Below are 14,853 nucleotides of genomic sequence, written 5' to 3'. Positions count from 1 at the left end.
TACATAAGGTTTTTTTATTGAAAGAGATTACAGATCTCCTGCGATTTGCAACAAAGGATTAGCAACACTGTAGCAGCAACAACCACAGCAATTCAGAGACATTTCCACCACCAACAGAGGTACAAGCCGCATTTCATGGTTCATGGCAACAACCATTTAAAGCACATTTATAAGCTTAGCAGAGATGCCTTCAGTAAATGGTACCATATATGTTCATTGTGGCTTTGCCTTCATTTTTCATTCAGGTAACAGACCTCTGTATGCAGCCCCTAATACAATAACCTCTAGAACATGATATACTGTGACTGAAATAGTAGAATTAGAAAAGGTATTAGAAAAGATAAAGGGAGAAAATGTAAACGCAAATAAATGAACACAAGAAATATAATCAAAAGGCTATTTTGAACAAAGATAATTTAAGCCTCTTGGAATGAGAACATATATATATAACACACATACATATGTATAATCCATAGCACTCCAATTTCTTTATCACCTTCCATTAAAAATTACAAATGCTAAATTATCTAGGGAAAGCTATATATGTTGAATAAACATACACAAATTATGTATTATTCTTCTAATTATTAATGATTCTTATTTTAATCTCCTCCCCTCATGTTAAATGCTTCTGCTTTAAATTTGGTTTTTCATGTATGGTCTCTTGCCATCTTGGTCCCACTTCCATTTGAACTTGGTGCTCACGAAAAAAGGAATGAGAATGTGAAGACTTATAGAGAACAAAAATTGAAGGAATGAAGAATCAGACATAAATAGAATTTATAACTGAATTGGGAGAATAAGAACAAGGTGGGAACAGTCCCCTCCCTGCCCTGAGCCCATGGGAAACTATTTATTTCTGAGGCCAATCATCACTCCACTAATGGGCTACAGGGCAGAATTAACACAGGAGCCAGTTCAGGGCAGAAGTTCTATTCCTATAAGAGTTTTAAATATAAATCCGTAATTCAAAGATTATATTCTACAGGACACTCTATAGTGATTTCCACATCAGAAATTCACTCCAGTGATTTCATGTATGCTACTTAAGTTTCTTTATCATTTGCTGCAAACTACTTTTCCATCATACTAGTAGTAACAATGCCATCACTCAAAGGATGACCTTGATATAGCTGGCCAATTTAGACATGAACAGAACTCAGCTTCTAAGATGTGGAGAATGAATCCTTTAAAGACATACAATTTGGACATAAAACTAAATGTAGATTTCAGGTGCAATATTGAGTGCTTTACCTTGACAAACATCTTTTCAACACAAATGAAATGATTACACTTTCATATAGAGAAACATTAATTAGAAAGATTCGAAGGTAACGATACATACCTTGAGGTTCATCTGTTATAACCCGTTCTTTTTTTGGACGAATGAGTTTCCAGGGAGGTATGGGAGGTGGCTTTGGTGGTGCTACCAGGGGACAAGACCTACTTCTAGCCACCAGCACAGGATGGCTACAGGTGTGTGAAAGCCCATATTCTCTAAGTTTCTCAGCAGAATCTGCCTAAAAGATGGAAAGTAGATTTAAAAGGATTCTTACAATTGTCTCCCGCATTTAAAATAATATTTTAGTCAATATAAACATACTATCACCACTACACTGATATAGTGGTAATAAAAAATCACCACCCATATTTCTCTATATAAGCACTATCACCAGCTTTTAAATTTTCTGGAGTGCTGTTTCTTTATTTACAAAGTAAGAGATTATAACTAGAAGACACTTTTCAGTTCTAAAAGCTTAAGAGTCTATGAGATGGCAAAAAAGTCTTAGCTCATCAGTTTTGTTCCAAAATTAATCAGCCGTTATTTTTATAGGTTAAAGCTTTAACTATAGTGCTTAATAGGTAAAGTTTGTTTTTTAATCACTAGCAATTGCTACCTAGTGTTCAAAAATATTCAGTCTTAAGTGCGTTCAGGTCAATGAGGTGGTTGAGGGGTTGGCTTCTGTCCAGTTCACGCCCTCATCACTGACAGTGGGTTCTTCCATAGGAAATCCCCGTGATTATCACACCAATGGAGGCATTCATAGAAGTTCAGGGAATACAGGCTTCCTGTGTCCTGCCAAATCAAGTAGTTTTCCCAGGCAGATACTTCTCAGATTTGAATGTTCAGATCGCTTGGAGCCAGTTTGCTTTGGAATAATTCAGAATAACATTTAAGCAGAACTTAAGTTACTGATTTATGGCTGAAATATGCCATAAGGAATAAAAAAGTATGTGAATGATAAAGTAATATACACTATAGACAAATTCTGACTTTCACAACTTTCTTTAACATTTAAAGTAAAATAAAATATTAACTGCATTAAAGTCAGTTTCACGAATAACTATTTTTCTTTCTAATCATTTTGTATCATTGATTTCTATGCAATAGCAACAATTGAGATTACAAATTTACAAAACAATTTTGTAAATTACAACCAGAAACCTAGTTATCAGTCTATTCCAAATTATTACCTCAACTTGAACCTGCCTTGCTCTCATGACTCTGCTTCTATAGAGCTCAATCTACACTTCCCTACGCTACAAAATAGAAGTCCCCACGAGAAAGGAGAGTTCTTCCCAAAGCCAGGAAAATAATTTTAAGAAGGAGTTAATCAGTGCATTAATGCAAAGCCATTTGAAAGTATTGTAAATACTGAAAATATAGAGAAAAGTGAGTCAATACTTTTTTAAAGTGGCCTAATTAAGAAGTAGAAGAAACTCTTATTTTCTCCTTATCCCGCTTGTAGATTTTAGCAATTTGCTAAAAACTTTCAGAAACTTCTGGAATTATGTCTTAGAATGTTTTTAAAAAACTATTTCATAGATGATCTAAAATCTAGATCTTTTATCTAGAAGTTTAACCCTACCAAGTTTTAAAAGTTTTCAGGAGTCAACACTTGAAAGTGATCCTTTCAATGGAAAGTTAGGGGAGAATTTTAGGTTATTTAGTAAGACAATGCCTCAGAATAGTATTTTTAAAAAGGTGCACCACTATAAAAGTTACATTTAAATAATATCCAAAATACAAGTCATACTTAAAGTAGTATTTATAAGTTGAATAAGTTCTAGACATTTTATTAGTCATAATTTTTGGTCTCTATATATGAATTTCTCATGATTGCAGCCAACCTTTTAGTCTAAAAAGACTTTCTTTTTTGATCTGTCAAGAGTTAGAAAATAAAAAGCACTTCGAAAATGTAAAGTACTGGTCCAAATAGCAAAGTACAGTATTAGTGCCTATTTATAGTTTCAATAATCTGCCAAAGTACTAACTTGATTCAAGCATGAGAAATTTAAAAAGACAATTCTTCATACTTCATTTTATCTTCAACATACTGCACTATATTTCTGATTTGTGTAAAGTAATGCTATTAATAATAGTTACAGTTTGATGTTAAGAAACTATGTTAAAGGATTTCAAGGTTTCTTGGGTTACAATTAGGGGCAGAGAGGGATTTACAATAGTGCCTGGATCATTGAATAAGCATTCAATATGTGTCTGGTGAATAATTCATGCATAAGACTTAAATTAGAAGTCTACTTTCTTAAGACCCTTTCATTCTTTTTACTCCATCTCATTTCAAACATTTTAAAAGAAACAGGAGTGGGGGGTTAAGCAGGTGGTGGAGGCTTTTTTAAAATTCCCAGATCACCCATCAAAATAAAACTATATCCATTTAGAATACCCAAGAGGAGGAGGATGTTGAATAATACAGGGTAATTCATGACATCTTGCTCCTTTCCAAGTTTTGTTCTTGATTTTATTGTATTCTTCATCACCTCTTTAAATAAATATAAGTTATTGACTTTATTTTACTTTTTGATCTGTCTTTGGGCAATAATTTTGAGCAGTGTACTCCATTTAGCAAAATTTCGTTAGGACAGAAATTGTTTCCTATCGGTTTATTGTTAAAACATTATATCTCTATTATATTCTGATATTTACCAGGGAAACTAGTTCACTCTTACGAACTGCTAGCCTATAAAAACCAGCAGGCGAGATACGGAGATCATAACACTACAGTTAGTTCACTATAGCCTTGGAGGTCATTTAATTACAGTTCCAGACATTGGATTAATTCCAGAACCTCTGGGCACCTGAAACCATTTTCAACCTCCAAAGGAAGGATTTATAACAATCTTTATGTCCTGACTTTCACCCATACACCAAGATGCCTCTAAGACTTCTGTCCTTATAATCAGTTCAATCTCTAGCAGTTCCCTGACCCCAGTGGGATCTCCTTCATCTCCAGACTTTCCAACATAAGATTCCCTTTGCTTTGAACACACTTTAGTCTATTTGCTTGCATATCCACAGAACATACCACATTGTTTAGCATACATTACATAATTAATAAACATCTGTCAAATTAACCAATGAATAAACAGATGTGAAGTTTTAGTCTTTAATTAGCCTTTTAAATTCAAAACTAACTTTGTGTTGGAATCTTAGCTTCTCAGTAGCAACACCAAAAGCTCAAGTGGATTATCTTGTATAGGTTTCTTTTTATAATGCATTCATCCTATGCTTTCATTTTGCGGTTTTAAAAGGAGTGTGAGTACTGCTAAGACACGAGGCCACGGCACTCCACAAAGCATGCCTGGTGTTCTTTAGCAGCCCTGTGAGTTAGTCTTTACTCTCTGGGATAGCTGAGACAGCGTCTAGGCCAGTGGCATGTAAAGAGGTTAAAAAAAAAAAAAATCAGAGATGAGAAGGCCAGCCCTAATCTCAACAAGAGACTCAATTTGGAAGATGCTTTAGATACACACTTGGATTGTTGAATGTTCCTGATTTTAAGATCCAGTCTAAATTACTGTTACTTCTACTTATTCATGGCTAATATTATTTAATTTTGGATTAAAATTAGTGAAACTGTCATAATCTCTATATTCATGATGGTACATTATATCCTATCCTCTTTATAGTGTGATCACTCCTATTTGGTAGATTTTTGCAGGAAGGAATGATTTATATCTTAAGAAAAGGGAGAAGAAAGAAAGGAAAAAAGAGAAGAGGACAAATGATAACATTATGCCCCCCGGGCATAATCTAAGAGACCACTGTAATGCACATAGTAAAGTCTAACAATCATTCAATTGGAATATTTACATTTCAAGCTAATTTCTATTGAAGTTTTAAAACTCAGCTTTTTCTAATTAACCAAATGAACATTTATATGTAATTATATCCCTGCATCATCTAGTCTTATACTTTAATGTAGTGATGTCAGAACCTGAAATCCTAGCAATAAAGTGCTAGATACCGAATGTCTCCAAACAGGGTTAGGATCCAGAAAGCACCAAATGGATAGGGAATTTGTCTAAATATGTTGCTTAGTAATTTGATGAACTTTACCATTATAAGGGAAGGAGAAAAGTTGTTTTTCTGTCCAAGAACACAAGATAGCTTAAAAAATTATGAAAGTGCATAAATACTATGCAACTATTAAACATATATTGACTAAAACTTAACACCATGAAAAAATGTTAATAATATATTGTTAAGTGAAGAGCTGGTTTCCAAATGGAACATAAAGTATGATTTCACTCTGTAAAAAAAGTACACACAAACACAGAATGAACATAGCGAAGAAAAATCAAAAGATATATGCCAAAATGTTAATATTGCCTATGACCAGCCACTTATACTATGAATATTTTAACTGACTACATTTTCTAAATTTTCTATAGTTTGTTAAATTTATAATACAAAAATCAATAATGATTTATTTTATATTATTTTATGATACAAGAAAGATCACAGCAGTGGATCTCCAGCCTGAGGGTGAATTCATTTAAATAATCTTATGTTAAGAATATATGTGTGGCCAATTTATGGGAAGGTCATTAATTATTATCTAGAAATTATTTCCATGAGTTTCACTGAAAAAATATAAATTTTATATCTTTCCTTTTATATTTAATATAAGGACCTACAAAAATTAAATGTGACTATATATTTTTCTTTTTTAATAATTAGATAGAACTATTGCAATAATCTAAGATAATTTTGGATATGTCAGATCCTTTAGGTCAAGTACTTAGTTTTAAATACAAGGGAAATGAAATCCAGGGATAGAATTTTAATGAAATTCTGGTGCACCTTCTACAACACACACACACACACACACACACACACACACACACACACACACACACACACTCATGCACAATTAACATAAATTACACATTGTATTTCCTGGACTTGACTGCTTACCATCTTCTCTAATGCAAAGATCTTGTTTTCAAACAAATAGAGAGGTGTAAAGGTAGCATATACGACCATATGAGGAGATTGTATTGCTGAAGAACCTGTAAAACAAACATATTTTGTGTCATAAAATTATATTAAAAATGGGTCTCTGAATAGGTCATCCCAAATTGTTCAAATTCCTTAATGAACTTATTTGCTGGTGAAAAATACATAAATGATTCAACATGAATTCATGAAGATTTATGATTTAACATTTAATTAAAATGTTAAATCTCAAATATGCACCTGTTTTATGGACTCTCATTAGTTTTAAGTTCACAATAGCACTATTTAATCTCGACATTATTTTGCCTAACCACAAAAGATTTATCATATAAACACAGTTATTAGTCAATATAACATAGAATGGTCCACCAATGAGCATGTCCAAAAGGAAAGATTTTTCAACTGAGGCACTTCTTTGCTTTTGTAGATAGAATCTTTATTCTATTTTGTTAAAGAAAGTCCAGGACTTTCATTGTATGTAATTTCAAAAAGAAATAAAACATAAATACAATGAATCCTTACATGAAGATAGAAAGCATGAGTAATTTATTTTGAAAGGTTTAATGCTGGTAGAATTTGCTTTTGAACATTGCTGATCTGTTTGTTCAAATTTTTCCTTTTTTCTTTGTCTTTTTTTTTTAATAGAGACAGGGTCTCACTATGTTGCCCAGGCTGTTCTCAAACTCCTGGCCTCAAGTAATCCTCCCACTCTGGCCTCCCAAAGTACTGGGGTTATAGGTGTGTGCCACCACACCTGCCCTCACGTTTTTCTTAACACCCCTGAAATTACTATGTTTGACTCAGTATTCTTTTTTTCTACAAACATTCTGGACAAACCAATAGAAGTCAATTTATTTTAGTCTCTTCCTTTTATTTTTAATAAGAATTTGTTTTATTCTTTCCCTAACTTACATATTTACAATTAACTATATTAGATGATATATTTACAAAAGAATGCTTTTAGGGCCACAAAATATAAATTAGGTATCAGCTCAGTATCTCTCTTAAATGAAGTTGTGAAATATGGCAAACTTATAGAAACATATTTTTACATTTAAAAATTAAACTTTGTACATTTCTCACAGACCTTGCTAACACATATTGGTCACCTTTTTCCTATACTACTTATTTACTTATGCTATCTTTGTTTGGTGATGATAGTTACAATCTTAAGTCTATGGATGTTGTCTCCCCAACTGAATTTTAAGGTGTTTCTGTGCAGAGGCTGAATTAACAATTTGGTTTATTCCACAAAGGACCTTGCATGAAATAGTATGTTTTAAAATCTGACTAATGATCTCAAGATCAAAGATGTAACAAAATAATTATTCCTCTTAAAAAGAATGAATATGAACAAAAATACTTCGCATGTGCTTCTATCATCAAATAAAACCATTAGATGCACCTACATTGAACCAGAGTGACCCTGGTTAGCAATGGCCAGCAAATTATAGTCCAGTTACTTTGCTCACTAATCCATCCAGTCAAAGCCCTCCCATAAGTCCTCTAGTCAAAAGAAAGATTAAGAAATGTCTCTAGGCCTCCGGTGAGAGACGAAAGCTAGTTATGTGGAGGAATTTTCTAACAGTGATGACTGATAAATATTGAAATGGTTAAATTTTACAGTTTCTCATCTATCTGCAGAACTTTCCACTCAAAGAAAAGGAAGAGATTAAACGTTCTTTCCAGGTATTTTCCAGGTTTAAGATTAACCAGCTGGCCCTCTGCATCTTAGGAATTTACAAAAGGTGAGGTGGAGGAAGGAAGAGTGAGGGCTCTGCTCTAAGTCTGGCTACTAAGAAGGATTAGTCTCTCTTTGAGAAAATCGGCTGAAGTTCCAGATGTTAAACACACACCCCTGCTTCTTCCAGTCCTATGGTACTTTGATTTTAGTAAAAGCATAAGGAAACCAATGGTAATCATTTTAAACATTTGTAGACAACAAAACTGGAAATATAGAAAGCAGAAAAATTAAACACATGGTTGCGATACCTTGAGCAGCCTGAGATTAACTGGCCAGAAAAAGCAAAGTTTGGGGCATCGCTTGAGGGTAGTGAGTTAAAATGGAAACAGTTATTAGTGAGGCAAATAACAGAGTGGATTAGATATGAATGGCTGGCTGGTATTGCCTGCACACAAATATAACGTGTTTAGATAATGAGCCTTTCATGTTAAAGAATCATTAACATGTAGCTAGAAATCTACCATAAAGAGCTCCTTTGGTGGATCCAGAAGTGGAAAGAATGATAATAACTAAGTCTTGGACAACAGTAGGATGGCAATATGGATCGAGTGATAAAGCAGTAAGATCATGGAACGTGAAAGGCACTTGATCATTTTTGTTGAAAGAACAAATCAAGGAATGAGTGGCTTAAGGCAGGTTTTCCTAAAATGTCTTTCCTGAACTATAAGTCCAACAAGATTATTTTTGGGGGGTTCTAAATGGTCCAAAGGTGAAGAAGTTCTATAGTTAACAAAAAATCAATTATCAAAGAATGACATTCTCTCCCATACTTCATCCTCTACTTGGTTTTCAATATAACACCTATTAATATCTCAATGAATATATAGTCTCTGGAATATGCCCTGGAAAATGCTGGCTTAAAGTAGGATTAATTTTAGTATTTTAATTAGATTTAGCTTAGAAAATAAGTCCTTGGCAACCACCATTCTACTCTCTGTTTCTCTCAGTTTGACTATTCTAGATTCCAGAGATAAGTGATACCATGCATTTTTGTTTTTCTGTATTTGGTTTATTTCACTTGTCCTCCAAGTTCATCCACATTTTCACAAATGGATTTCCTTCTGTTTTAAGGCTGAGTAATGTTCCATTGATTGTGTGTATATAATAATTTCTTTATTCATTCAAACATCGATGAACATGTAAGTTGTTTGCATATCTTGGCTGTTGAGAACAATGCTGCAATGAACATGAGGGTACAGGTATCTCTTCAAGATGCTGATTTCATTACCTTTAGATATATACGCAGTAGTGGCATTGCTGGGTCATATGGTAGTTCTACTTTTGATCTTTTGAGGAACATGCATAATGGCTGTGCTAATTTACATTACCACCAACAGTGTACAGGTTCACTTTTCTCCACATCCTTGCCAACACTTGCAGTCCCGTCTTTTTGATAATAACCATCCTAACGGATGTGAGGGGATATCTCATTGTGGTTTTGACTTGCATTTTTCTGATGATTAGCTATGTTGACTACCTTTTCATATACCCATAGGCCATTTGTGTATCTTCTTTGGAAAAATGTCTATTGAGATTCTTTGCCCATTTTTTAATCGGGTTATTTGGGTTTGTTGTTATTGAGTTGTATGAGTTCTTTATACATTTTGGATATTGACTCCTTATATTGAATATATGGTTTGCAAATATTTTCCCCAGACAATGGGGTCTTAATGGCTATTTTTTTTGCATGAGGGTGCCAGCTGATTCTGTTCCTGGTTAGGGCTCTCTTGCAGCTGGCTGCCTTCTCACTATATTCTCACCTAGTGGAGATAATTGTTAATGGACTTTTTTTTGTTGCTAGAAATATAGTCACTGGAATATTATGTAATGTCATATTAATTACATATGCAATATATATTACATGGATTGCATATAATGATAAAAGAGTGAGGGCAAAGACAAAGAAGAATTTGCATTTACTGAGATTTTTTCTGATATGAGGCACTGTGATAAGTAGTTTGCATATATAATCTCAGGGCTGATTGATGCTAATCAAACATTTTATATGTCATTGCAATATTTAATGTTATTTTTTTTTTTAAGAAAAACACCACTGTTTAGTCAGGGGTGGACTTTTAAATATTTAATAAGTGATATGTCATAGACATGAACCAATTAGAATAGAAGTTGGTTATAAACATTAGTATTATTCTACTGGTGCTGTCAGCTAAATATCAACCTGTAAAATGTGGCTAGCAATGTTCTATAAAATAGAGTTTTATTTATCTTATAAATGGGACTCAGGGACCCAGTAACTCCATGAAGTATCAAATAAAACACTACGCATATGTGTGCATACTAAATGTCTTAGTCTGTTTTGTGTGCTATAACAAAATACCCAAGACTGGGTAAATTTTTATTATTTTTAATTATTTTGGAAATGTAACAGTTGTACATATTTATGGGGTACATGTAGTGTTTTGATACAGACATATAGTGTGTAATGATCAAATCAGGGTAACTGGGATATCTATCTCCTCAAGCATTTATCATTTCTTTGTGTTAGGAACATTCCAATTCTGCTATTTTAGTTATTTTAAAATACATAATAAATTGTTTTTAACTATAGTCACTCTATTTTGCTACTGACTACAAAATCTAGTAAATTCTATCTAACTGTATTTTTGTACCCTTTAGCCATTTCCTCTTTATCCCCTCCTCCCCACTACCCTTCCCTGTCTCTGGCAGTCATCATGCTACCCTCTGTCTCCATGACTTCATTTATTTTAGCTACCACATATGAGTGAGAACATGTGATATCTGTCTTTCCCAGCTTATTTCCCTTAACATGATGTTCTCCAGTTCTATCCATGTCGTTATAAATGACAGGATTTCATCCTTTTTTATGATTGAATAATATTCCATTGTGTATATGTACCATATTTTCTTTATCCATTCATCCATTGATCGAAACTTAGGTTGATACCACATGTTAGCTATTATGAATAGTATTGCAATAAAAATGGGGGTGCAGATATCACTTAGACATATTGATTTCCTTTCTTTTGGATATATACCCGGTTGTGAGATTGGTGGATCACTGGTGAAACACTCAGGACATTAGTCTGGACAAACATTTCTTGAGTAATGCCTTAAAAGCACAGGTAACCAAAGTAAAAATGGACAAATGGGATCATATTAAGCTAAGAAGCTTCAGCACAGCAAAGGAAACAATCGACAAAGTGAAGACACAACCCACAAAATGAGAGAAAATATTTGCAAACTATCCATCAGACAAGAGATTAATAATCAGAATATATAAGTATCTCAAACAACTCAATAGGAAAAAATCAAATAATCCAATTCAACAATAGGCAAAAGATATAAATACACAGTTCTCAAAAGAAGGAATACAAATAGCAACCAGATATAAAACAAAATGCTCAATATCACTAATCATCAGAGAAATGCAAAGCAAAGCCACAATGAGATATCATTTCACCCCAGTTAAAATAGCTTTTATCCTACAGACAGGCAATGATGAATGCTAGCGAGAATGTAAACAGAATGCTCGCACACTATTGGTGGGAATGCAAATTAGTACAGCCACTATGAAGAACAGTATGGAGTTTCCTCAAAAAGCTAGAGACTGGGTAATTTATAAAGAACAGAAGTTTATTTCCTCCCCATTCTGAAGGCTGGAAAGTTGAAGATCAAGGTGCCAACATTTGGTAAAGGCCTTTTGGCTGTGGGTGAGAGAGGGTGAGAGAGAGAGAAAAGGGGGCCGAACATCCCCTTTTATAATGAACCCACTCTTTCAATAACTAATGTACTCCTCGATAATGGCATTAATTCTTTATTCATTCCACCTTCACAGCCTAATCACCTCTCATTAGGCCCCACCTCCTAACACTGCTGCATGGGGGATCTGGGACAAGGAGGCCACACTCTAACAATCTTTGACACATCAGATATGTTGTTTAAGAAGTTTTACTGGACCTTTGTTGTGAAATCCTTTTTAAGTCTTACTTCAAATTAATTGTAGTCAAGAAAAAGTCTTCTTTTTCAGTCTCCTAAGTTCTGTGATATCTGAAACTTCTCTACTTTTTTTTTTTTTTTATTTTTTTCACTTATTTTAGAAAGACAGTTCTGGTCTGGGCTCATGTCTTATTTGAAATACCTTGCTACCAGCAGATAATACAAACTAACACTGGCTACAGTGGTAGACATTCAACCACCTATTTTAGAAATTCAGGCTGACTGAGTGCGTGGTTGCCTTATATATTGTCACAGGTTCCAGTTTTACTAAATGTTTTGCTGTGGTGTAAGATAGATCTCCAGGTTTCCTCAAGCTTGGGATACCTATTTCTTCTGTCTGCCACCCTGCCACTAAGAACTGCCACATATTTTCAGCTGCTTGTTAGTACTCTACTTCTGGCGATAGTTAATGGCAGTTAATTTATCATTAGGTAATTCTAGATGCTACACTCAAAAATATATGACCTAATCAGGATATTAATTTCTTTTTATTCATATAAAGTACAAAATGAAAATTTCTGATCAGCAGGCAGATCTCTGAGTAGTGATTCACAGATTTTTGCTCTTTCCATCCTTGTTGGCTCTGCCATCTTTAACACTGTGCTCTCAACAGCATCAAGCTAGCAAAAGTGGAATTGCACACGAGAGCACTTTATGGATCAGTTTAGAAGTGGCACGTGTCACTTCTCTTCATATCCTCTGGGCTAGAGCTTAGACAAAAGGCCATGTCTTACTTCAAAGAGGCTGGGGAAGTATAGCATAACTATGTTCCCAGGAAGAGGAGGAAATTGTCAGGAGCTCCTAGTTTTTATCATGGTCAGAAAATATTCAACTTTAATACTCCACTGAGTCATATTTGAATGTTATTGATTTTTGCTCCTTTGACACAATTTTTTTAAAGTTACCATATTACTGAACTATTGTTGCAACTAACTTACTAACTACAAAATAACTTAGAATTTATGTACTATTTCTAAGAGAGAAATTGTAAGTTATTTTGTAGTTAATAAGTTAATTGCAACTCAAATCTTTAGTATTTCAGGCAATTTTCTTTTTCTCAGATATTGGAAAGGTCTGAGTTATTCATTCTTCTAGAACTTAAGTTTTTCTATTTAATGTCATAATTGATATATAAGTCTTTTCTTAAGTTACATTTTAAATTTAGCTGTTTAGAAAATAAAAGTTTTCAACAACTTTTAAAGTTGGTAATGTCTATAGATATTGAGAGGAGCTATAATATAGTAGGTAGTAGGGTGAACTCTGAAGCAATAATCGCTGGGTTCATAAACTCACTTTACAATCCAAGACAGTAGAATCAGTGTCAACGAATTTCCCCTCTATGCTAGGACAAAGTTCTTCACAGGGCCTGCTCAGAAGAATTTAAGAATTGCTAATCTTCAATAACTACAATGTGTCTCCTATTCTTTCCTTTTATGAGTGGGAGATGACACTGCAGTTATTCTGTCCTTCTTCAACAGTGCATTAGAGATGGAAGTGGATACATGTGGGTGTGGGTGTTCGCATGTGTGTGCATGTACATGACTTGGAGATACTGGACTTCGAACTTGATGCAATTTCTAGATAGTAATTTGGGTTGGAATGCTTGGTAAGTGGTGAATGTATAATATATGTGGAAAGAAGAATGACGCGGATATTTGGTGATCAGAGAAGAGGAATATGGCAGAGATTGATCATTGTTCACCAAATGGTTACCTCTTTCTTCTGATCATTCAGACAAACTGTATTTTCCAACTTCCTTTACAGTTAGGTGTGGCCATAGGACTGGATTGCAGTCAATGGAATATAGCACAGAAGTGCTATATTATACAGCTACTTTTGTCCTTAAAATTTTTGCCCCTGAAATTCTCCAAGCCCTTTTCCCTTCCATTGACATAGAACTTTAGAATTCACATAGTAAAGGTATCAGCCCATAAGAGGGAAGGAACATGGATCTCAAACACCATTTAGAAAAGAGTTTCCTGCCAATCATTAACACTAGGCTTAGATTTTATGAATTAATAATTGAGAATCAAATATATATGCTGTTTGAACCCTTGCTTAGTTACGGCAGCTAGTGTACCTAAATAGATACACATACTTTGAAAATAACAAAATGAAAAAAAATCTTAATGTCACATAGTTATTAGGGTATGCATTGGATATGAATTATAGGATATATAAATATATATAAATCTCTACATGTCTTCTGCCATCTTAAAAGCATATCTCCTTTATGGCATTTTAAAACTGTGAGTGCCATTTTGTTGTAATTACAGGTGTGATAAATGTGCTACTTTTGGAAAATTAATAAAACAGGGGTTCTTTATAGTAAAATTTCAGTGACATCTCAGAATTAACTATAGCATATTACATTTCTAATATCAAATCAAGTGTAAACAATATAAAAGTCATGTTATTTTTTCCATATGAGTTTGAATTGGAACGTGGTTAGCTCTTGAATGCTCAGTGTCTATCCCTTATCTCAGTTACAAGCAAAACCAAGGCAGCTGATTGAAGGAAATGAATTATAACAGTGCCGTCAGAAACCTACTTAGATTCTGTGGCAGAAAGCAGTTCACATGGCCACTGTCTTATTTGTGCTAGATAAGTACTCCTATAGAGTTCATACTAACAGAGTATTTTGAAAACATTTAAAAATTAACAAAGCCTTCAGAATTAACAAAGGCTTTAGCGGTAAGTATAAGTATGCTCTATCAACAAGTGCTAAGCACTTTACCTGGGCTTTATCACTGAATTCTCACAAGAACCCTCAGATACCATGATGCTGATTTACAGAGAGGGATCCTGAGTCAGAAAAGGCTCAGTCCCTTGCCTGATACTCATACACTCAGTGTTGGAGAAGGTACCT

The 14,853-nt window shown here is 34.0% G+C and overlaps 1 protein-coding gene across 1 annotated transcript in view; it reads right to left on the bottom strand.

Moving 5' to 3' along the window:
• The window catches only part of LOC123629152 (androglobin-like), a 113,779-nt gene that overhangs the window by 53,745 nt on the left and 45,181 nt on the right, over positions 1-14,853 (bottom strand). The window contains exons 10-11 of the mRNA XM_045539084.1: positions 6,221-6,315; positions 1,346-1,520 (exon numbers count right to left, since the gene is read on the bottom strand). Coding sequence (XP_045395040.1) covers positions 1,346-1,520; positions 6,221-6,315 — 270 coding nt within the window. The remainder of the gene's footprint in view (positions 1-1,345; positions 1,521-6,220; positions 6,316-14,853) is intronic.

Source organism: Lemur catta (genome assembly GCF_020740605.2).
Source record: "Lemur catta isolate mLemCat1 chromosome 10 unlocalized genomic scaffold, mLemCat1.pri SUPER_10_unloc_5, whole genome shotgun sequence".
NCBI classification, from domain to species: Eukaryota; Metazoa; Chordata; class Mammalia; order Primates; family Lemuridae; genus Lemur; species Lemur catta.
The sequence above is the reverse complement of the archived record's forward strand: the minus strand, read 5'-3'. Positions and strand labels throughout refer to the sequence as shown.